Raw genomic sequence first — 22826 nt, 5'->3', positions numbered from 1 at the left:
TTTCCCCACAGCCACAGCCCCCTCCGTTGGTCGGCAGACCCAGCAGCAGCAGGTGGCTGAGCCCCAGACCCAGAGCAGGAGGTTGGAGGAAGAGGAGCTGGTGGGTTACAAGAGCTACAGCCCCTCCTTCTGCCGCAAGGCCAGCCACCTCCTCCAACAAGCCCACTCCTTCAGAGAACCCACCTACATCGGACCCCACCTCAACTGGGCACCCAGTGCCAAAACCAGCCCCTCAGACTGCGAGGGAGGCTGGATAGGAGGGGGGGTGGTAGTTCCTCGTCCTTCCTCCACCCCGGCCGTCATCCCTTCTTCGTCGGAGGATGAGAGAGTGCTGGGGGAGGAGAGGGGGGAGACGAGGGAGACGGTGTCTCCTCTCCCTCTGGGCCAGGAGGTGGTGCTGAGGCAGAAGCCCCCTATGGGGCGTCGGACCCCCGTGCAGGCCCTCCGTCACCCCCTCTACGCCCTCCCAGTGGATTCGGCCGAGCCCCCCGTCGGGCTGCTGCCCTCCCCAAACAACCCCACTGCAGGGACACCCTCGCCCGTCTCTGGGGGTACCAGAATGGGGGACAGTCTAAGGAGGCCCAACGGTAGCCTGCAACCCCACCACAGCACACCCGACTCCCTGGCCTCCATTCCCTTTATAGGTTAGTAGTTAGTACCCCACCCTACTCTCTAATTTCCGCCTTCCTCCCTTCCCTTTCTTTATGAATAGTTGGGGGGAGGGAATTATACATTCATACCAGGGTTCAATTCCAATTTTCTTCAATGCTTTTCACTGAGACTTCAATGAGAATGCCAACTGTGATGTACACTGAGTATACCGAACATTAGGAACACCTTCCTAATATTGAGTTGCACTCCCCCCTTTTGCCCTCAAAACAGACTCAATTTGTCAGGGCATGGACAAATGCTTCCCACAGTTGTGTCATGTTGGCTGGATGAAACTGTTGAGCGTGAAAAACCCAGCAGCGGTGCAGTTCTTGACACAAACCGGTGCGCCTGGTACCTACTACCATACCTTGTTCAAAGGCAATTACATTTTTTGCCTTGCCCTACCCTCTGAATGGCACACATACACAATCCATGCCTCAGTTGTCTCAAGGCTTAAAAATGATTATTTAACCTGTCTCCTCCCCTTTATCTACACTGATTGAAGTGGATTTAACAGGTGACTTCAATAAGGGACCATAGCTTTCACCTGAATTCACCTGGTCAGTCTATATCATGGAAAGAGCAAGTGTTCTTAATGTTTTGTACGCTCAGTGTATACACATATACTGTACATAAGTTATATGTTATATGTGTATAACTGAGTAAATGTCTTTGTAACTTGAAACTTTTAGTGCAGTGTATGTGTGTACGTCTTCCGTGTCCAGAGAAATATAGATTTTCACACACGTATTATCTTCAGTGTGCTTGTGTAGTAACACCTATGTATGTCCCTGGGGTGTGTGTCTGTAACATGACTCTGTCTATCCAGTGGTGTAACTCACTAGTACATTTTGACTCTCCCATAGAAATATGCTATTTTACATAGGAAATAATACTTATTTCTATTATAACCGTCTTCCTCGATGACTCCTAACCTCTGACCTCCAACCCCTGACCCCTCACAGATGACCCCATCAGCCCTAGCGCTGACCTACGTGCCCGCCACGTGCCCGCCTGCTCCGTGGTGTCCTCCACCAGTGCCCCGTGCCCTCTTGTGTCCTCTTTGCCCTGTGCCCTCACCTCTAGTTCCACTACTGTCTCCCCTGTCACCCTCTCCTCCTCTACCTCCCCCCTCGTCAAACTCCGCTCCCAGGACAGCAGTGAGTGTCCCCAATTCGCCTCACCTCACCATACCGCCATCACTTCCTTTAGAGCGATTTCCCACGTTTTGGCATGTAGACCTGTTTTCACTTCTACACCGACTGTTGTCGATATCCCCAGTCAGTCGATACAGGGTAAGTGCAAAAACAGGTACACATGTCAAAACAAGGAAGATTGTACTTAAACCTCAAACCCCCTTCAACTGCCCCCCATCCACCTCTACCTCCAGGCTCAATGTGTTCTGTGTTTGCTTCTCTCTGACATGTCTAGAATGCCTTCCATTTTGAGCTATCTCACGTCACTGTGTTCTTTTTGCATGTCTTTAATTCCCTCCCTACTGATTCATATCTCTCTCACCATGTCCCTCTCTTTTCTTTCTTTCTGAGAAGGCAGTATCAAAAGCCGCCGTTCCTCCTACCTGCTGGCCATTACCACGGAGCGCTCCAAGTCATGTGACGAGGGCCTCAACACCTTCCGGGAGGAAGGCCGTGTCTTCTCGTAAGTTTGGCCCCTTGTTGTCTGAAGACTATATGCAGAGGACAAAAAGGTCAGGAGAAATGAATATATCTTGTTTTTCTGTGCGGTCAGTCATGCAACATTCTCAAATATCTTTCCACAGGAGACTACCAAAAAGGGTCAAGAGCTTTTTCACTGATGGGGTGAGTATTATCTCTTCGCTGTTTCATCTTTTATTTTATCATTATATTTTATTTTGTCTGCGTCAGCTTTGGACCAATCACATGAGAACTGTACTTGATTTTGTGATCTGATTGGCTCTGAGCTGTGGTTGTGTGGTATGATTGGCTGTGTATTCCAGTCTCTGGAGAGTCTACGTGCTGCAGAGGAGGCGCGGTCGAAACGTCACTCCACCTCCGAGCTGGGGACCATCACCTTCAGTGACGTACGCAAGGACGGCTGGCTTCACTACAAACAGATCCTCACGGAGAAGGGAAAAGTAATACACACACACTTTTGTTTTGCTATCCTTGTGGGGACCAAACAATTGATTCCCATTCAATGAATTCAATTAAAAGTCCCATGATGGTAGTGACTGCCCATTACTGCTTATTTATTTATTTATTCACATGACTTTACTGGAATAAAATATTTCAGTTGTGAATATTACATTTGTTTTATTTGATTACTATATTATTTCATTTCCAAGTCATCATCTCATCTGTATAGAGCTGCTGCCTATGCGGTCTGACAAAATCACTATTTTAGTAGTTCTTCAAAGTAAATAAGGCTAAATACCAACTATCAACCACTTAGATAATGTATTTTCAGGTAGTGATACTGTACCTAGCGAAGCAGCTGCTCTCTATTCCTCCAGATCACGGATTCTTCTGCCTCTTCTCTCTCTCCGTGTCTGCCCAACACTAACCTAATGTAGCAGGCGTAAAAGAAACACACACAGACCAGACAAATAGGCGCGCTATGGTTTATGGTCATTGTACTTAAATACCACGTTTTCTGCGTTAAACTATGTAGAATATTGAGCTCACAGAAAAAAACTGAAAGAAATATCATCTCTCTCTCTCTCTGTCTCTCTCTCTCGCTCTCTCTCTCTCCCTCTCTCTCCACCAACCACAGAAGGTGGGCGGCGGTATGCGTCCGTGGAAGCACGTCTTCTCCGTGCTGCGCTCGCATTGCCTTTTGCTCTACAAAGACAAGCGGGAGGCGGTCCTCCACGGGGCGGGGGCGGGACCTGGCCACGGGGAGGACGAGCACCCTCCAATCAGCATCCGCGGCTGCCTGATTGACATTGCCTATAGCGAAACCAAGCGTAAGCACACTCTGAGGCTGACCACTCAGGACTTCTGTGAGTACCTGTTGCAGGCGGAGGACAGAGATGACATGCTGGGCTGGATCCGGGTCATCAGAGAGAACAGCAAGACAGACAACGAGGTAGGTGGAAACAAAGATTATATTAAACTGAGGAAGAGTACATCATTTAACTGACTTGTCTAGTTAAATAAAGGTTAAAAAAAAAGTTTTAAAAGAGTGCATCATAGTGATACAGTATAATACTTATACTTTGTTCTGTTAAATTCTGTGGAGGGCCCACTCTCCAGTCTTTCCCCAAGTTTAGGGCCCCCAAAGCAACATTCAGGTCATCTGGCATCAAATTGACAATTGAAACCAATAGAAACTAAATTCTCTTAGATGAGGGGGGCAACAGAACTAGGCAGGATAGCTTAAAAAAAAATGTAAACATAACATGTAATCAACGTAATATACAAAACTGTCTTTTGCTTGTGTTTCAGGAGCTGGGTTTTTCCAGACAAGCGCTCATCAGCAAGAAGCTCAATGACTACAGGAAACAAACGTAAGCTACGCACCGTACCACGTTCACTTAATTCTAAGCGTTTTACAAACTAAATCCATGTAAACTACTTTTCCCAAATATCAATGCACTCTTACAACCTTTATTTTTCCCTTTTGGTTCTTGGCACAAACGCTAGAGTAAATCTTGCCGTCGTTATGTTCATGGGCCTTTTGTTGTCTTCTAAATGCCCAAACTATCAGGTATCAAGGTAAGACCCAAGTGCAGAAGTAACCATTTTTATTGTAACAACAGGGGCAGGCAAATGACAGGTCAAGGCAGGCAGGGGTCGATAATCCAGAGTAGGAGCAAAGGTGCAGGTAGGCTCAGGGTCAGGGACAGGCAGAGTGGCCAGGCGGGCGGGTACATGGTCAGGACAGGTAAGGGTCAAAAATCAGGAGGATGAGAAAAAGAGAGGCTGGGAATAGACAGGAACTGACAGGACAAACGCTGGTAAACAAGACAAACTGGCACAGACAGACAGAAAACACAGATATAAATACCCAGAGGATAAGTGGGGAAGATGGGCGACTCCTGGAGGGGGTGGAGACAAACACAAGGACCGGTGAAACAGATCAGGTCGTGACACATACAATATTCCAGCCCTCTCTTTGTCTCCATCCAGTACAACAGGCAATAAGCCAGACACCTCTCCCAGGGCCCATCGCATGATGCCCCCCTTCCTCCTGGCCAAGACAGACAACGCTTTCATGAACCGCTCCTCCAGCAAGGGTGAGTGACACACATGCCACAGTCACATGGCACAAGTATGGCATAAAGGTTCATTAGGCACCAAACGGAAGAAAACAGACTGGAACCTGGAGGGACTACCTGGACTTGTCCAATAAGAAACACTGTTTTTAATTTTCCACTACAAAATGTTGGCTTAGTGCATGATTTTAGGACAGTACCAAGCCATTGCATTTTTTCAGGAGTTTGCTGTACTTAAGGGCTGCTTTGTAAATTGTCTGTGTTTTCTTTCTGTTTATCTGTCTGTCTGTTTTAGATGAGAACAAGGGTCCATGGGGTATCATCATGAAGAAAGCAAAGAAGACAGGCCCCAAGGTGTTTGGAGTGCGACTTGAGGACTGTCAACCTGCTGTTAACAACAAGGTTTGTCGGTTGTCGATCTACTCTGTTCCTCGATCACCATTTACATATTCCCTATCGCTCTTCCCTCTTCTCAATGTGTTCTCAGTGTCTCACATTATCGGGGAATGGGGTGTGTTACCCCATGACATGCAAACATCTCAAGACCAACTGAAAAGCGCAATAATGCATTATCCATGCAGCCATTATCCATTGCTACTTTTGTCATATTATCTGGCAATGTGTTGCTATCCCTTTCTCGCTCTCTTGCTCTGCCTCTCATTTGTCTATGAAATAGAAATGTATTCATTACTAACATCCTTCTCTCTGACACTCCTGTCTCCATCTCTCCCCTCGATCTAATCCTCCTCTACCCCTCTAATCTTTCTCTTTGTTTCTTTCTCTCGCTCTCTCTCTTTCCCCCTCCATCTACTCTCTCTTTCTCCCCCCTCCCCCAGTTTGTCCCTCTGATTGTGGAGCTGTGCTGTGGGCTGGTGGAGAGCATGGGTCTGGAGTACACTGGCGTCTACAGGGTGCCGGGCAACAATGCCATGGTGTCCAACCTGCAGGAGCAGCTCAACAGGGGCCTGGAGATCAACATTACTGAGGAGGTGTGTGTGTGTGTGTGTGTGTGTGTGTGTGTGTGTGTGTGTGTGTGTGTGTGTGTGTGTGTGTGTGTGTGTGTGTGTGTGTGTGTGTGTGTGTGTGTGTGTGTGTGTGTGTGTGTGTGTGTGTGTGTGTGTGTGTGTTACAACATACTAGAAAGAGAGACTGAGGGAGTAAGAAGGAGGTGGATTATAGGTGTGTTTGTGATACCGAGAAAGGCTGACAGAGTAAGAGATAAAAAAAGAGAGGGGGAGAGAGTGAGAAATTCAGTCAAAATTAGATATAATATGTGACATGAGGACATTAAATAGCTAAGGAAACTTTGAATATTCATATTTTTCCAGACTTACAATAAATTTGGCTTTTTACCCTATTTTCAAAAATTCACTTTGATAGTTTTATCATCAAGGTCTAACCTTATTTAGACATGGCAGAGTAAATCATGAATAAAATAAATTAAGAAGTACTTTTATATTACTATATAATTCCATTTAGAGGGAGCCAAAGGGGGGTTTGCACAGCAGTGTTCCCCGAGTTTTGTACTTTTCAGTGTAAAATCATTTCTTCACATTTCTTCTTCGGTGAAGGAAGTCTCCAGGATACTCTGTTGGCTTCAAGCTCCAGTGTTTGGACAGATTTCTGTTCGGCTTTAGCCTGGTTTGGCTCCTAGACTCGTCGAATGGACAGTCGTGGGCAGTATGTGTTTGGTTACTCTGTCGCCAGCTGCGTATGTTATGTCCCTGAAATGGGGGATATAAAAATGACTTACAAGGACAACAAAGCTTGCTTCAGTCACATTTGTAATGAAAGATAAGCTTGCTGTGTGCTCCCTCTATAGGAATTACTAGACATCAACAATCAAACTGTGCAGACATGAAAAGAGCACAGAGATTGTATAATCACACTCAGATGAATGATGAGCATACTGCTTGCTAGCACACTTTATGGTGCTGTTTGATTCTATCACTGAGGATTGCTCATGGCTGTGGCTGCGTCTGCAGTGGCAGCACGTGATCGCTGGCCCAAGGCCTGGGTGGCCATCCACTGAGTGGGCATTATGTCAGACACCTAGGTCACCCAGTGAGGGCTGGGAATCAGCTGAGGCAGTTGGTTGCTGAAGTAGTAAGCAGCTAAATTGGTCTGGGCAAGGGCTGTGGCGGTCATAAAATCAGCCGGTGACTGTCAAGCAAATAACTGCCTGTCTCACTGGCAGTTATGTTAAGTAATTGACCATTAATTAACATAAACATTTAGCATCTCCTGGCTTCCATAGCCTACATGCCGACCTTTGAAACATCTACTTTTAAAAAGTTGAGTAAATCCATTGAATATAGCCTGCACCATTACAATAAATCCATTATTTATTTTAGACAGTTCTAAAGAAACATGATATGAAGAAAATGTTGTCTATTTCAGAAGAACAGAATAGCATACTCTGAGTTGTCCTTATGTTAGGCCCAGATCTGGCTATGCCATATGGCTGATCAATAATTGCTTTGTTTTTTTGCGCAGGCCGTACACACTTCATCAGTCTCTCATTCACAATTTGACAATCCATGCCTTTTGTGACCTGTGGCCGTTGTGCCCTTGGGCTGAATATTATATTTATAATTCCCTTCTCCCGGCTGCGTGCTTTGAATCACCTCTCACCCACAAGGCATCTCAGCTACAAAGTAGGCTACAAGTGAAGACAGACACATTGCGGACACAACTCCGTGTGTCTTTCTTATCGAATTTCGAGGCGCATACTGAAGATGTTAGAAGAACTGTCCACAATTTATTTTCGTCAGCCAACAAGATGAGTAGGCCTAACAAACAGCAAAAGCACTACCATATGTCAATCTATTATCCCCCATTGTACAACATTTGAGCTATTATATTGGTCAACTTGTCCTACTGTGTCGAGAAAGAAATATTCCAAACACAGTCTGGGACAGTTGTGGGATGCAATAGATCCCAAATTAATACTACCACTCGCATCAAAAACATTTTAAAAGCAATGATCAGAAAGTTTAGCTTAAAATGTTGATAAGCTATTAGGCTATTTCTTCACATATAAGCGCAGCAATGCTCACACTGCAATAGGCTATAAAGCGCAGCAATGTGCACTCGGCAATAGGCTATAAGCACGAATGTTCAACATTTTTCAGCAATGCTCACACTGCAATAGGCTATAAAGCGCAGCAATGTGCACTCGGTAATAGGCTATAAGCACGAATGTTCAAAAATTTTCAAAAGTGCAATTAATTAGTGGGAAAACACCATTCTCAAAAGTGACAACAAATGCGATTATGCATGTAATGCTTTATTATAAAAAGGTGCATTTTTAAAAAAAATGTTATTTTTTTGTTGAATTTTACCCCTTTTTCTCCCCAATTTCGTGGTATCCAATTGTTTAGTAGCTACTATCTTGTCTCATCGCTACAACTCCCGTACGGGCTCGGGAGAGACGAAGGTTGAAAGTCATGCGTCCTCCGATACACAACCCAACCAAGCCGGAAGTCAGCCGCACCAATGTGTCGGATGAAACACCGTGCACCTGGCAACCTTGGTTAGCGCGCACTGCGCCCGGCCCGCCACAGGAGTCGCTGGTGCGCGATGAGACAAGGATATCCCTACCGGCCAAACCCTCCCTAACCCGGACAACGCTAGGCCAATTGTGCGTCGCCCCACAGACCTCCCGGTCGCGGCCGGTTACGACAGAGCCTGGGCGCGAACCTAGAGTCTCTGGTGGCACAGCTGGCACTGCAGTACAGCGCCCTTAGGTGCAGTCGCTAATTATCTTCCCCAAACTTGAAACTCATGCGCCGCCTATGTACGCCAGTTAGGCTCTACACCAGTTGTAAAGTGGATTAATGTGCTTAATTAAAAGTTATTTGGTCATGGGTGCACCTCAGCCACGCTCAAGGTATTAAACGATATCATAACCGCCATCGATAAAAGACAGTACTGTGCAGCCGTCTTCATCGACCTTGCCAAGGCTTTCGACTCTGTCAATCACCATATTCTTATCGGCAGACTCAGTAGCCTCGGTTTTTCTGATGACTGCCTTGCCTGGTTCACCAACTACTTTGCAGACAGAGTTCAGTGTGTCAAATCGAAGGGCATGCTGTCCGGTCCTCTGGCAGTCTCTATGGGGGTGCCACATGGTTCAATTCTCGGGCTGACTCTTTTCTCTGTATATATCAATGATGTTGCTCTTGCTGCGGGCGATTCCCTGATCCACCTCTACGCAGGCGACACCATTCTGTATACTGGCGGCGTGAGTGAAGGAGGCTTTGTTGCGGAATAGAAAGCCGACTCTAGATTTGATTTTAGATTGGAGATGTTTGATATGAGTCTGGAAGGAGAGTTTACAGCCCGTCCTTGGACACTGTGCTATCTAACCTCCAAACGAGCTTCAATGCCATACAACACTCCTTCTGTGGCCTCCAACTGCTCTTAAACGCTAGAAAAACCAAATGCATGTTTTTCAACCTTCGCTGCATGCACCCGCACGCCCAACTAGCATCACCACCCTAGATGGTTCCGACCTAGAATATGTGGACATCTATAAGTACCTAGGTGTCTGGCTAGACTGTAAACTCTCCTTCCAGACTCATATCAAACATCTCCAATCTAAAATCAAATCTAGAGTCGGCTTTCTATTCCGCAACAAAGCCTCCTTCACTCACGCCGCCAAACTTACCCTAGTAAAACTGACTATCCTACCGATCCTCGACTTCGGCGATGTCATCTACAAAATAGCTTCCAACACTACTCAGCAAACTGGATGCAGTTTATCACAGTGCCATCCGTTTTGTTACTAAAGCACCTTATACCACCCACCACTGCGACCTGTATGCTCTAGTCGGCTGGCCCTCGCTACATATTCGTCGCCAGACCCACTGGCTCCAGGTCATCTACAAGTCCATGCTAGGTAAAGCTCCGCCTTATCTCAGTTCACTGGTCACGATGGCAACACCCACCCGTAGCACGCGCTCCAGCAGGTGTATCTCACTGATCATCCCTAAAGCCAACACCTCATTTGGCCGCCTTTCGTTCCAGTTCTCTGCTGCCTGTGACTGGAACGAATTGCAAAAATCGCTGAAGTTGGAGACTTTTATCTCCCTCACCAACTTCAAACATCTGCTATCTGAGCAGCTAACCGATCGCTGCAGCTGTACATAGTCCATCGGTGAATAGCCCACCCAATTTTACCTACCTCTTCCCCATACTGTTTATATTTATTTACTTTTCTGCTCTTTTGCACACCAATATCTCTACCTGTACATGACCATCTGATCATTTATCACTCCAGTGTTAATCTGCAAAATTGTAATTATTCGCCTACCTCCTCATGCCTTTTGCACACAATGTATATAGACTCTTTTTTTTCTTCTTTTTTTTCTACTGTGTTATTGACTTGTTAATTCCAGGTCGCAGTTGCAAATGAGAACTTGTTCTCAACTAGCCTACCTGGTTAAATAAAGGTGAAATAAAAATAAATAAATAAATAAAAAACTAGTTGTGATACAAACCTTATTAAAACATATAGGCCTATGGGCAAGGCTACATGAGGTGTGTGACTATGATTTGAAAAAGTTGCAAAAAAAATGTATGCCCTGTTTCTTGCCTACTGCACACAAGCTGGGCATCATTCACAAGTGATAATATATCATTCACAAGTTATAGGCTAATATTGTCACCTATCAGACTATTCTTGATTTTATCTTGTCTTCACATACATATACTAAATCATTTGTGTCAGTGTGATTATCGGGACAATAGAGTGCTGAGTACCAGGCAGTTAGCAGGTTTGGTAGGCTACTAATGACAATCAGCAGCATCAGAGTTTGGAGAAGCCTAGTTACCGTGACTAAACGGTCAAATGGAATTTGATTATTTTCATCATTGTGTCAAGAGATATAGTACTAAAACACTTCAGTGTCTCCCTTGATCCTAGGTCCTGGCAGAGTTGTACAGACTCAGGACAACTGAGCTTTGGAGGAATACGCAGATTTAAAGAGGAGTCTGTAATTTGCTTTCTAATGATCATGATCTTTTCCTCAAAGAAGTTCATGAATTTATCACTGCTGAAGTGAAAGCCATCCTCTCTTGGGGAATGCTACTTTTTAGTTAGCTTTGCGACAGTATCAAAAATACATTTTGGATTGTTCTTATTTTCCTCAATTAAGTTGGAATAATAGGATGATCGAGCAGCAGTGAGGGCTCTTCGATACTGCACGGTGCCGTCTTTCCAAGCTAGTCGGAAGACTTCCAGTTTGGTGTGGCGCCATTTCCGTTCCAATTTTCTAGAAGCTGCTTCAGAGCTTGGGTATTTTCTATATACCAGGGAGCTACTTTCTTATGACAAATGTTTTTTGTTTTTAGGGGTGCGACTGCATCTAGGGTATTGTGCAAGGTTAAATTGAGTTTGTCAGTTAGGTGGTTAACTGATTTTTGTCCTCTGACATCCTTGGGTAGGCAGAGGGAATCTGGAAGGGCATCAAGGAATCTTTGGGTTATGTGAGAATTTATAGCACGACTTTTGATGATCCTTGGTTGGGGTCTGAGCAGATTATTTGTTGCGATTGCAAATGTAATGAAATGGTGGTCCGACAGTCCAGGATTATGAGGAAAAACATTAAGATCTACAACATTTATTCCATGTGACAAAACTAGGTCCAGAGTATGACTGTGGCAGTGATTAGGTCAAAATCCACTGAGTCGATGATGGCTCCGAAAGCTTTTGGAGTGGGTCTGTGGACTTTTCCATGTGAATATTAAAGTCACCAAAAATTAGAATATTATCTGCTATGTCTACAAGGTCCGATTAGGAATTCAGGGAACTCAGTGAGGTCTGTAAACAGTAGCTATAAAAAGTGATTGAGTAGGCTGCATAGATTTCATGACTAGAATCTCAAAAGACGAAAACGTCTTTTTTTTTTGTAAATTGAAATTTGCTATCATAAATGTTAGCAACACCTCCGCCTTTGTGGGATGCGCAGGGGATATGGTCACTAATGTAACCAGGAGGTGAGGCCTCATTTAACACAGTAAATCAATCAGGCTTAAGCCATGTTTCAGTCAGGCCAATCACATCAAGATTATGATCAGTGATTAGTTCATTGACTATAACTGCCTTGGAAGTGAGGGATCTAACATTAAGTAGCCCTATTTTGAGATGTGAGGTATCACAATCTCTTTCAATAATGGCAGGAATGAAGGAGGTCTTTATTCTAGTGAGATTGCTAAGGCGAACACCACCATGGATATATGATTTCCCTGTGGAATGGGAGGCTGGCGGGGGTTGAATTTGGGGTTGGGCAGGGCCATGGCACTGACCATCCTTTGCTTGTACCTGTTGGCCAGGTATTGTGGCGCTGTGCCTTGCTCTGAGGCGAGGCCAGAGCGGTTTGGCCGCCCTCTGTCATTACCTTGTTCTGAATGCAGAAAACTCCTTCCTTAAAATGTGATCATCAAAGGCATCATCCAGGTTCTTTACAAAGAGGTTGATACCTCTGTATCTGGCCTTTTGGGTCAGGATTCATTTGCCCAAACTTTGGTTTCAGCACAGTCTGGCGCTATGCTTTCTTCTGGGTGCAGCCCATATAGATCCTCCTCCCATTCAGCTCCTTTCTGTTCATCTCATTCACAGCTCTCTGTGTATCCTCATGCCTCTCGAACGCCATCGACTTCCCGCTATCATCATAAACTTGACACTCACGGTTGGTCCATGTTTTTCAAAAAGCTCAATCAGCTTCTCATCGTTCATATCTCTGCCAAGGTTGTTGACAAACACGTTGTTGAACTCTGTGGTCTTGGCTCCAAGTTCATCTGGCCTCTTGCTCTTTTTGGTCATCCAAGCAACAGCAGTCTCCTGGGTCTCGTACTGGATATAACCATAGCCCCTTGGATTTCCCATTCTCGTCACAAACTACCTTGCTAGAGTAGATGTCTCCAAATGCTGAGGTCTCATACAAATTCTTATTTCCAATGGACTTTTTGTCCAGGTTCTTGATGATGTTTCCCACCCCACTCTTCCTCAAGATAGGGTCAGGGTCAGACCTCATGATGCGCAGATATCTTCCTTCAAGCATATCATTGCTGCATATCATTGCTGAACATGAGCAGGGCACGCTCAGCACCGATAAAAGTTAACGTAGGCATAGCCAAGGGAACAATGGGTAACCCGATCCCTTCATACATGGACAGAAAAGATTGGTCCAGCCTCACTAAACATCATCACCGGTGATGTTTTGGTGGAGGTCACCAACATACAAGGACTTAATTTTGAAGATCTAATTTACACGTGTTGAGACGAGTTCAAGAGCACAGAATGACAGGTGTCATGTGTTGGAACCCTCGGAACTCCCTAGTTTTGATGTCATAAGTGATGATGCGTCAAATGCAATTCTGATGTGCCGTCTTTCTTTTATTGTTTCATCGTCATGTAGTTTACAGGATTTACATTGCAAACAGAAACATTTCAATTTGATTTAAATAAAGAAACAAACAAATAAATAAATGCACCTTAATCTTTATTTTGTAACAGTTTGGGAAGTCAGAGAGAGATAAAGATAGAAATGTATGATTTGTTGTAACGAGGCAACACCCAAGTTCAGTAGCTACATGACTCTGGTTCCCAGAGTAGCCCTCTACATGATCGTCACCAGACTCTTCACCAACCATCTCCGTGACCACATCCCTCTGATCAAGCCATGTTCTGTCCCTCTCCATCTTTGGAGGATGCGTGCGCTCAAAGACTTGACCTCTATCGGTTGACCTAACTAAAGCTAGGCTACTCATGATGATGTATTGCTTTTTTTGTTTTGCTTTTGAAGCGCTTTCAGATTATGAAAAGCGCTATAGAAAGGTAATAAATTATTATGATTTATTATTATTACATCTATCCATTGATGCTTGGTGTGTATGTGAAACAAACTTTTTGGGGAGGTGTTAGGTTGATTTACAGGTAAAGAAAAAAAGAAAGACAGGAAAACTATAAGACTTGTTCTTCTCGCGTCCACAGAGGTGGCAGGACCTGAATGTGATCAGCAGTCTCCTCAAGTCCTTCTTTAGGAAACTCCCAGAACCCCTGTTCACTGATGGTGAGTCCAAACTTAATACGTGTGTGCATGTGTGACTGTATGACTGCTTTGATGACTGTGTTTGTTCTCTGTGTGTGTGTGTGTGTGTGTGTGCTAGTGTGTGTTTTACCCCTACTCACTACACCTTCTGTCTGCAGACAAGTATAATGACTTTATTGATGCCAACCGGCTAGAGGACTCAGGGAACAGGCTGAAGAGCATGAAGAAACTGGTATGTGGCAGAAAAGTATATACTAAAGTATATACTTTAATTTGGGCTTACATTATTTGACCCCTCTCTCTCGTTCTGTCTCCATTATCTGTCTCTCCGTCCCTCTATTCCTCTGTCTCTCTTTCTCCCTGCATCCATCTCTCTATTCTCCATCCTTTTGAATATTCTTCACCCCCCCTTCTTTCTCTCTAAGATCCATGATCTTCCAGACCACTATCACCACACTCTAAAGTTCCTGGTCTGTCATCTGAAGACAGTGGCGGATCACGCCGACAAGAACAAGGTAAGAACTGGTCTCTGGTCTGCTCTTTCAATATGGTAATTTCTTCATATCTACATTAGTTGACTTTACAATTATAACACTGTATATCTCCCTTACCCCTCTTCTTGTCATCTGTATATTTTTTGTTTTCTCGCTCACTTTTTTTTATATCCTTACTACGGCACCTGTCTGCATCTCTTCCCTCTTCCTCAAACATGTTACTTTTTCTCTCTTCGTCCTTCAATCATTCTGTTCCCCCCACACTATTCACTTTCCCTCATTATTCCCTCTCTCTAGATGGAACCCAGGAACCTGGCTCTAGTGTTTGGTCCCACTCTGGTGCGTACCTCAGAGGACAACATGACCGACATGGTCACCCACATGCCCGACCGCTACAAGATCATCGAGACGCTCATCCTGCATGTAAGAACTGCAGTCGTTCACCATCTGATTACTCAGTGGTCAGCTAGTGATCATCAGACCCAGGCATCATTCCAAGGGTCTCCTATCAGTGATTTTGTACATTTATATTTTTAGTCATTTAGCAGACACTCGTATCCAGAGCAACTTACCGGAGCAATTAGGGTTAAGTGCCTTGCTCAAGGGCACATCGACTGATTTTTCACCTAGTCGACTCGAGGATTCAAACCATCAACCTTTCGATTACTGGCCCAACGCTCTTGACCGCTAGGCTACCTGCCGCCCAGGCTTATACATTAGGAAGGAACTGAATAGATTTCTGTTAGAAATGACCACGGAAAAGTAACTTGGCTAATTTGGGGGATAGTTCCACCACCTACAAATTTAATCTAAATGTAACCCTTGCCCACAATGGTGGGCTAGTTGGCACTGCCTTTACAGGGCACAGGAGGAGAATCTCCATTCATGCCCATCTGAACCAAGGCACTCAGGGTGTGGTTTTGGGCACCTATAGGGTGGGGTTGACCATGGCAGACAGACTTCCCACTCTGTCCCTGGCTACCCAGGGAATACAGTAGTACCATAGCTATAGAGCTGCGTTAGGAGGACCAACCATTATAAATAGCCTGTATCCCACATTATGCCGACGAAGGAAACATCGACAGATTTTTCACTTACTCCACTTGGGGTTTTGAACCAGCGACTTTTCGGTTACTGGCCCAACGCTCTTGGCTAACTGGCGCCCTATTGTTACAGTGTTACATTGTAATGACACTCCTTTTTCCTTTATTTTTCAGCACGACTGGTTCTTCAGTGATGGAGAGGTGGATAAGGATGAAAAGGTATGTGAATGGGCAAGAAATTCCATAACGACAACCTAAAGAAAAAGTATTTATTAATAATGTGGTCTTCTTTATCGGCCTTACTGTATCCGTCCGTCTGTTTACGGTTTATAATAATAATAATATATTTATTTTATATAGCGCTTTTCATTGTACAGGTAATATCAAAGACGCTTAATAACAAAAGTACATGTAGGTCTTGGCCCGGACAATGGTCTTCAACAGCGGCTGGCTTGTCCAGGTCTCATCCAACTATGTGCAGCCCACCAACTCCGGTGGGCTGCACATAGGAAAAAGCCTACAACAGTATCCACTCTCAGCACTTTCCTCCACCACGCTTTTCTTAGCTCCTCGGATGCCCTGAAACAGGCTTGAGTGGGGGAATCCGTGGTCACATCGGGGGGTTAGTATGACAGGTCTGGATCATCAAGCCTGCCCTTGCCATCCCCAGCTTCTCTGCAGACTCTGTGGGATAATACTCATTAAACAACATGTAACACCCACTCTGGTAAAGCCGGCATCTGATAGATTTTGCTAGGGCGCCATTACACTTCAGTTATTGGGATAATCCAACCTTGGAGTGAGAGATCAACTCAAAACTACAAAAAGCCTCTGTGATGTCCAAGCCTGTCCCACCTCCAGTTTAAAATAAAAACAAAAGCTATCTAGCTAGACTATGGGTTATCTTGACCAAACTAGCTGACTTGCCGGCCTTATGACACCGTTGAATCGATATTTAAGTGATAATGCCCTAGAAGCCGGTGTTTGGAGGATATATTGGCTTAGGTGTTGTTAGAGGTATGTTAGGCCAGAGACAAAGTCACTCTCCATCACTCTCCAAGAAGGAGAGTGATGGAGTGCTGCATCAGATGGTCTGGTCTCCACAATCACCTGACCTCAACCCAATTGAGATGGTTTGGGATGAGTAGGACAGCAGAGTGAAGGAAAAGCAGCCAACAAGTGTTCAGCATATGTGGGAACTCCTTCAAGACTGTTGGAAAAGCATTCCAGGTGAAGCTGGTTGAGAGAATGCCTAGAAGAATCTCAAATATAAAATATATTTTGATTTGTTTAACACTTTTTTGGTTACTACATGATTCCATATGTGTTATTACATAGTTTTGATGTCTTCATTATTATTCTACAATGTAGAAAATAGTAAAAATAAAGCAAAACCTTTGAATGAGTAGGTGTGTCCAAACTTTTGATTGGTACTGTATGTAAAAACAAAAAGTGCTGTCAAAAACACATTTACAACTCTCTATCTAGTCAAAAAAAAAAGTACAACTCTTTATCTCGGTTCCATGGCAACCACGGAACTATATCTGTCTGTGTTGTTGTGTCTTTCTTCCTGTCTTTTTCACTTGAATGTCTGTGTTGCTGTGTGTCTGCAGGCACCTGTGGATATTAAGAGGGATATGCAACCGGTCCCCAACATCGATCACCTGCTCTCCAACATCGGGAGAACAGGGCTGCCTGGAAGTGAGGCTTCAGGTGAGGGGACATGAAAACATAGAAATAGAATTAGAACAAACAGAAGTTGATGCTAGATAGTGAAAAATGCAGAAAAACCTTTTTGCAAAACTAATGTCCAGAAGTAATCAAGGCACTCTCATTTTAGTGAAATGTTTTTGTCACTCTGATTGTGTCACCTTGGCCTTTGTAGCCGCAACTTGTCCGTGCATTTTTTATAATTTTTTTAATTGTTACTCTTGCTATGCATAAGCCGTGAAAAAGAAAGGCATTGGAATTTTTCCACTACATGAGATTGCCTTGATTACTTCTGGACAGTTTTTGCACAAAGGCTTCTCAGCATTGCTCACTGTCCCGCATGAACTTCTGTTTGTTCTATAGTATTTCGTCCCATGATTAAAGAACACCTCATAGGGTACAACTATAACCAAAGAAGAGCTCCTCTCCTGTGTGTCTATAGAAATATAATTATTTAGTTCTGTAAGTCTGTTTTTCTGCATTTTTATGTTCTAAATGCTTTACATTGTATGGAGGAGGATTGCAGAACTCACCTCAGCTCATCCACCACTAATACGGAGCACCTAACACTGGGTTGGGGACTTAATTTGAGCACGATCTTTTATACAGTTCCCTTACTGTAACATTCCCTAAAACAACAATTAACTCGTTTCACACCATGCATTTCAATGAAGATGTCGTCTCTGAAATTCAGTGGACTTTGCTCTTTTCTCTTGGCATTTGCAGTCTGTGGCTGTGCTTTACTATCCTACTATGTTTGGCTTGGTTTCAGCCTGTGTAGGCCTACTGTATACTTACTGTGTTTCCCACTTTCTCTCTCTTTCTGGACCTTTCTGCCCCCATATCCTCCTAGCTGAGCCTGTGGATCAACCTCTTCGGTAGGAGCAGGACTCTACCTCCAACGTAGTGTGTGTGTGCATACCTCGTATGTGAGAGAGTGTATGTGTCTGTGACATTCTGTTCGTGTAATCTTGGTTTGAAAGTCTATCCACATATATCTATATCTCCATTTCTCTCTCTGGGAGTGATGTCATGAATATTGTGCTGGGATATCTAATGTGCTGTGACTGCCCAAGACCGCCATGCTACTTCACTTACGTGACCCTAACCTTCATCTTATTCAGATTCCACCACCAGCGACTCAACTAAGGATAAGGTAAGCAATGCATTACTCTGAACATAATTTGATATACAGTGCATTCAAGAAGACTTTTTCCACATTTTGTTAGGTTATAGCCTTATTCTAAAATTGATTTAAAAAAAAAATTCGCTTATCAATCTACACACAATACCCCATAATGACAAAGCGAAAACAAGTTTTTAGAACTCTTAGCAAATTTATATAAAAACAATACAGACGGATACCGTAAGTATTCAGACCCTTTGCTATGAAACTCGAAATTCAATCAAATGTATTTATAAACCCCTTTTTAGATCAGCCGATGTCACAAAATGCTATGCAGAAATTGAGCTCAGGTGCATCCTGTTTCCATTGATCATCCTTGAGATGCTTCTACAACTTAATTGGAGTCCACCTGTGGTACATTCAATTGATTGGACATGATTTGGAAAGACACACACCTGTCTATATAAGGTCCCACAGTTGACAGTGCATGTCAGAGCAAAATCCAAGCCATGAGGTCGACCTCCGAGACAGGATTGTGTTGAGGCACAGATCTGGGGAAGGATACCAAAACATTTCTGTAGCATCGAAGGTCCCCAAGAACACAGGGGTCTCCATTATTCTTAAATGGAAGAAGTTTGGAACCACCAAGACTCTTCCTAGAGCTGGCCGCCCAGCCAAAACGGGACAAGGGCCTTGGTCAGGCCAAGAACCTGATGGTCATTCTGACAGAGCTCCAGAGTTCCTCTGTGGAGATGGTTGTCCTTCTGGAAGGTTTTCCCATCTCTGCAACACTCCACCAATCAGGCCTTTATGGTAGAGTTTGCCAGATGGAAGCCACTCCTCAGTAAAAGTCACGAGAGCCAGCTTGGAGTTTCCCAAAAGGCACCTAAAGGACTTTCAGACCATGAGAAACAAGATTCTCGGGTATGATGAAACTAAGATTGAAGTCTTTGGCCTGAATGCAAAGCGTCAGGTCTGAAGGAAACCTGGCACCATCCCTACGGTGAAGCATGGTGGTGGCAGCATCATGCTGTGGGGATGTTTTCGAGCGGCAGAGACTGGGAGACTAGTCAGGATCAAGGGAAAGATGAAAGGAGCAAAGTACAGAGAGATCCTTGATGAAAACCTCCTTGCTTCAACAAAGTACTGAGTAAAGGGTCTTAATACTTATGTAAATGTGACATTTCAGTTTTTTTGCAAAAAAATCTAAAAACCAGTTTTTGATTTGTCATTATGGGGTATTTTGTGTTTAGAATAAGGCTGTAACATAACAAAATATGGAAAAAGTCAAGGGATCTGAATACTTTCCGAATGCACTGTAATTGTCATCCAGACCTGGGTTAAATGCGTTTTAGCCCGGGTTTGCACTTTTGGGACTATTTCACTGGTTCCATTGTACCGAGCATAAGCCATAGTAACCACTGAACCTCTGACTGATCCTGGATCTGTGTTTTAGTGCACATGGGGTTCCAAGAAGGACCTGAGTGCCAGGGACTTCCTCCCGTTGTCAATCATCTCCGCAGTCACCCGGAAACGCAAGATACGCCCCATCTCCCGCCCCCTGAGCAGCAGCACCGACGAAGACTCCGAACATGAGCCAATCAAAGCCAGCCACTACGGGGTAGGGGGAGGAGCCAAGGAAGATGAGGAGGAAGGGGTTGGAAAAGGATGCGCCCCTAATGGAACTGAGGAAGTGGAGGAAAAGGGAGAAGAGGAGTGTAGGAAGAGGATAGAGGCAAAACAGCAGTCTGACAGAGGAAGAGAGAAGGAGGGAGAAGGGAAGAAAGAAGGGAGTGCATGGGCAAAAGATAAAGGGGTGGCATCCCCCAAACCTCATCCTAACAGCTTCCTCTACACACACTACCAACCCACCACCACCAGCCCTAGACCCCCAGTAGAGCCCTCAGTCTCCCCACATTCGAAGCTCCCCGGCCTGGCCCGAGGACGCTCCGCTGTCCCCTCCTGGCTCTCCCCCTCCAGACAGCCCGGCTCTATCCAACCTTATAATACCCAGAAAACACAACAGCCCCAGTTGGAACAGCAGCCACTGCCAGTGCAATATAGGAAGACAAGGGGAGGAAGGGCAAGGCCCCAGTCAATGAATTTGGATATGGTGATGGGTAAGGGGGAGGGCGAGGGCGAGGGGGGAGTTGGGAGACGGGGAGATAGGGTGAAGGTGGTAAGAGCCACAACAGAAGTGCAACGTCACTGCAGCAGTTCAGTTGGTGTTCCTCAGGGGTGTGTTGTCGTATCCCTCAAAGTTCAAAGGAGTTCACGCCTAGCCTCTGCTCTAGCCCCATCTCCAGTCTCTTTCGCTCCCCCTCTCCCTTCCTCCTCCTTTTCCCCTTCATGGACAGATCAGGGCTCCCTTGGTTCTACTGTTGTCAAGCGGAGGTCGGCCTTGGAGCCTCGAGACAAGCGGAAAGCCTGGCGCCGCCACACGGTTGTGGTCTAACTTCGCTAAGGAAACTTCATAGTGTTCAGTTAGTGATTCATTGTAGATGCCCACTCGAAAGTACTGCCCTTTACACACATATTACACAAACACATTCTCCATTGCGAGTATCGACAGGTTCAAAGCGTAATGCCATACATAAGCAGTCTCAAGGGTCATAGTCTAAGGCCGGGATTTAATCCGATTGTGGGTTATAGGCATTGAAGCTTTTAAAGGCAGTTTCCAGGGCCTCCCGAGTGGCGCAGTGGTCTAAGGCCCTGCATCGCAGTGCTAGTTATGCCACTAGAGATCCTGGTTTGAGTACAGGCTCTGTTGCAGCCGGACGCGACTGGGAGAGCAATGTGGAAGTGCACAATTGGCCCTGCTTCGTCTGGGTTAGGGGAAGATGTGGCCGGCAGGGATGTTCTTATCTCATCGTGCTCTAGCGATTCCTGTGGTGGGACGGGTGCGGTGTACGCTGACACGGTTGCCAGGTGTACAGTGTTTCCTCCAACACATTGGTGCGGCTGTCTTCCGGGTAAAGTGGGCATTGTGTCAAGAAGCAGTGCAGCTTGGCTGGGTTGTGTTTCGGAGGACGCATGGCTCTCGACCTTCACCTCTCCCGAGTCCATATGGGAGTTGCAGCGATGGGACAAGACTGTAACTACCAATTGGATTCCACAAAAATTAGGGAGAAAAAAGGGGTAAAAAATTATAATAAACTGACATATGCAGCGTTTACCATGAATGGGATCTCCGGGTACGCAGGAAAATTGCCTTTAAAAGCCGCAATGCCTATACCCTGAAATTGTTTTGAATCCCAGCATAAGCCTACGCTGTCGACTTTAAACCCCAACAGCACCCACTTTTTCATACTATTATGCTGTCCCAGCTGTACAAGTTTGGTTCTCTTTCCAGTTTTATGGTTTGGGATGGCACAATAGTGGCAAATGTTATTTAAGGACCAGCTTAGGCAATGTGTTAGCATCTAGTTAACTTGTTAGCATCTTCTCCATAGACTAGTACTGCCCTCCCTGCCCTTTACTAAGCTCTTCCAAAGCCCCACTGTGGATCAACAGGGAACTACATGGATCCCTCAGAGCAAAATACATGCATTGGACTAAGTTTTACTCCTCTGGAACTCTAAACCCATGTGGGCCACTGTGCCAAAGCTTCCTTGGACAATTGAATATGATAACGCATGTTCCAAATATGGGGGATCTTACATATGCAAAGCCTACGTGTTTTAACACAAGCCTATTGTATCTGCCTGTGCATGTGGAGGAGCCAGACCTCTTCAGTCCTCCATTGCAGGAAAAAGGTGTCTATGGCAGCTAATTTAAGTCATGCCAAACTCATTTTGACGATTGGGGCCATTCAATCATATCGATACTGGGAAGCCAAGAAAGGCATGATAAAAAGAGTTGAGAAGCACTTACACATGCCAAGAGTTGCTCCGGTTGTTATCAGTATTACAGAGACAGCATTTTCATTTTGAGCAGTTGATGAAGTGGTGGTTTGGAGATACCTCGGTCCTCCTCCGAAAAATTTCTCCCATGATCTAAAGAACCCTGGAGTCTTAACTGTTTTAAGATTTTCATTTTGCATTTTAGATATTTTTCCTGTTTCTTCTTTCATGTACTGATCATTATGAACCATAGTTATAAACTGGGTCTGAAAACCAACGTGGAGATGAAGATTAACCAAACTGCACTGCCAACCAATGTCCTCCTAGCTACCCACTCCATGGTCTCTTCCATAGCTATACGACTCAATCTGTCCCTGTCTGTCTGTGTGTGCCCATGTGCATGTACTGTATGTCCGTGGGTGATTGTGCGTGGACCAATTTTGTAACAGTTGTACAAAGCTTGTTAAGTTAACCTGTGTATATATTATACATAATATATTAAATTATTTGTTTTGAAATTTGCAGGTGACTTTATTCATTCTTTGGTCAAAGACTGGCATCTTCCATTAGATATAAAGAACCCCCCCCCCAATGTCATGTCATTCTTAGTCGTTGGCAGCACCTGCAGTTAGAAAGTGTCTTTCTATCCGCATTCCGCATTTCAAAATGAATCCGCTTCTTCTATATATCCTCACAACTGTAAAAA

The 22826-nt window shown here is 44.8% G+C and overlaps 1 protein-coding gene across 6 annotated transcripts in view; it reads left to right on the top strand.

Moving 5' to 3' along the window:
- arhgap23b (Rho GTPase activating protein 23b) overlaps positions 1–21311 on the top strand; it is a 70701-nt gene extending 49390 nt beyond the window's left edge. For 3 of the 6 annotated variants that reach the window (XM_024387051.2, XM_042305235.1, XM_024387050.2), the window contains exons 7-24: positions 12–644; positions 1617–1811; positions 2202–2310; positions 2432–2471; positions 2630–2767; positions 3406–3720; positions 4080–4141; positions 4764–4870; positions 5145–5251; positions 5686–5838; positions 13848–13926; positions 14064–14137; positions 14331–14420; positions 14697–14822; positions 15617–15661; positions 17056–17155; positions 18277–18308; positions 19735–21311. In XM_024387051.2, coding sequence (XP_024242819.2) covers positions 12–644; positions 1617–1811; positions 2202–2310; positions 2432–2471; positions 2630–2767; positions 3406–3720; positions 4080–4141; positions 4764–4870; positions 5145–5251; positions 5686–5838; positions 13848–13926; positions 14064–14137; positions 14331–14420; positions 14697–14822; positions 15617–15661; positions 17056–17155; positions 18277–18308; positions 19735–20733 — 3404 coding nt within the window. In that variant the 3' untranslated portion in view covers positions 20734–21311. Of the gene's footprint in view, positions 1–11; positions 645–1616; positions 1812–2201; positions 2311–2431; positions 2472–2629; positions 2768–3405; positions 3721–4079; positions 4142–4763; positions 4871–5144; positions 5252–5685; positions 5839–13847; positions 13927–14063; positions 14138–14330; positions 14421–14696; positions 14823–15616; positions 15662–17055; positions 17156–18005; positions 18031–18177; positions 18309–19734 lie in introns of all 6 variants that reach the window. The other 3 variants (XM_042305238.1, XM_042305237.1, XM_042305236.1) reach the window with 3 other exon arrangements.
- Positions 21312–22826: the final 1515 nt, after the last annotated feature.

This window comes from Oncorhynchus tshawytscha, linkage group LG24 (genome assembly GCF_018296145.1).
Source record: "Oncorhynchus tshawytscha isolate Ot180627B linkage group LG24, Otsh_v2.0, whole genome shotgun sequence".
In the NCBI taxonomy this organism is placed as follows: Eukaryota; Metazoa; Chordata; class Actinopteri; order Salmoniformes; family Salmonidae; genus Oncorhynchus; species Oncorhynchus tshawytscha.
The sequence above is the reverse complement of the archived record's forward strand: the minus strand, read 5'-3'. Positions and strand labels throughout refer to the sequence as shown.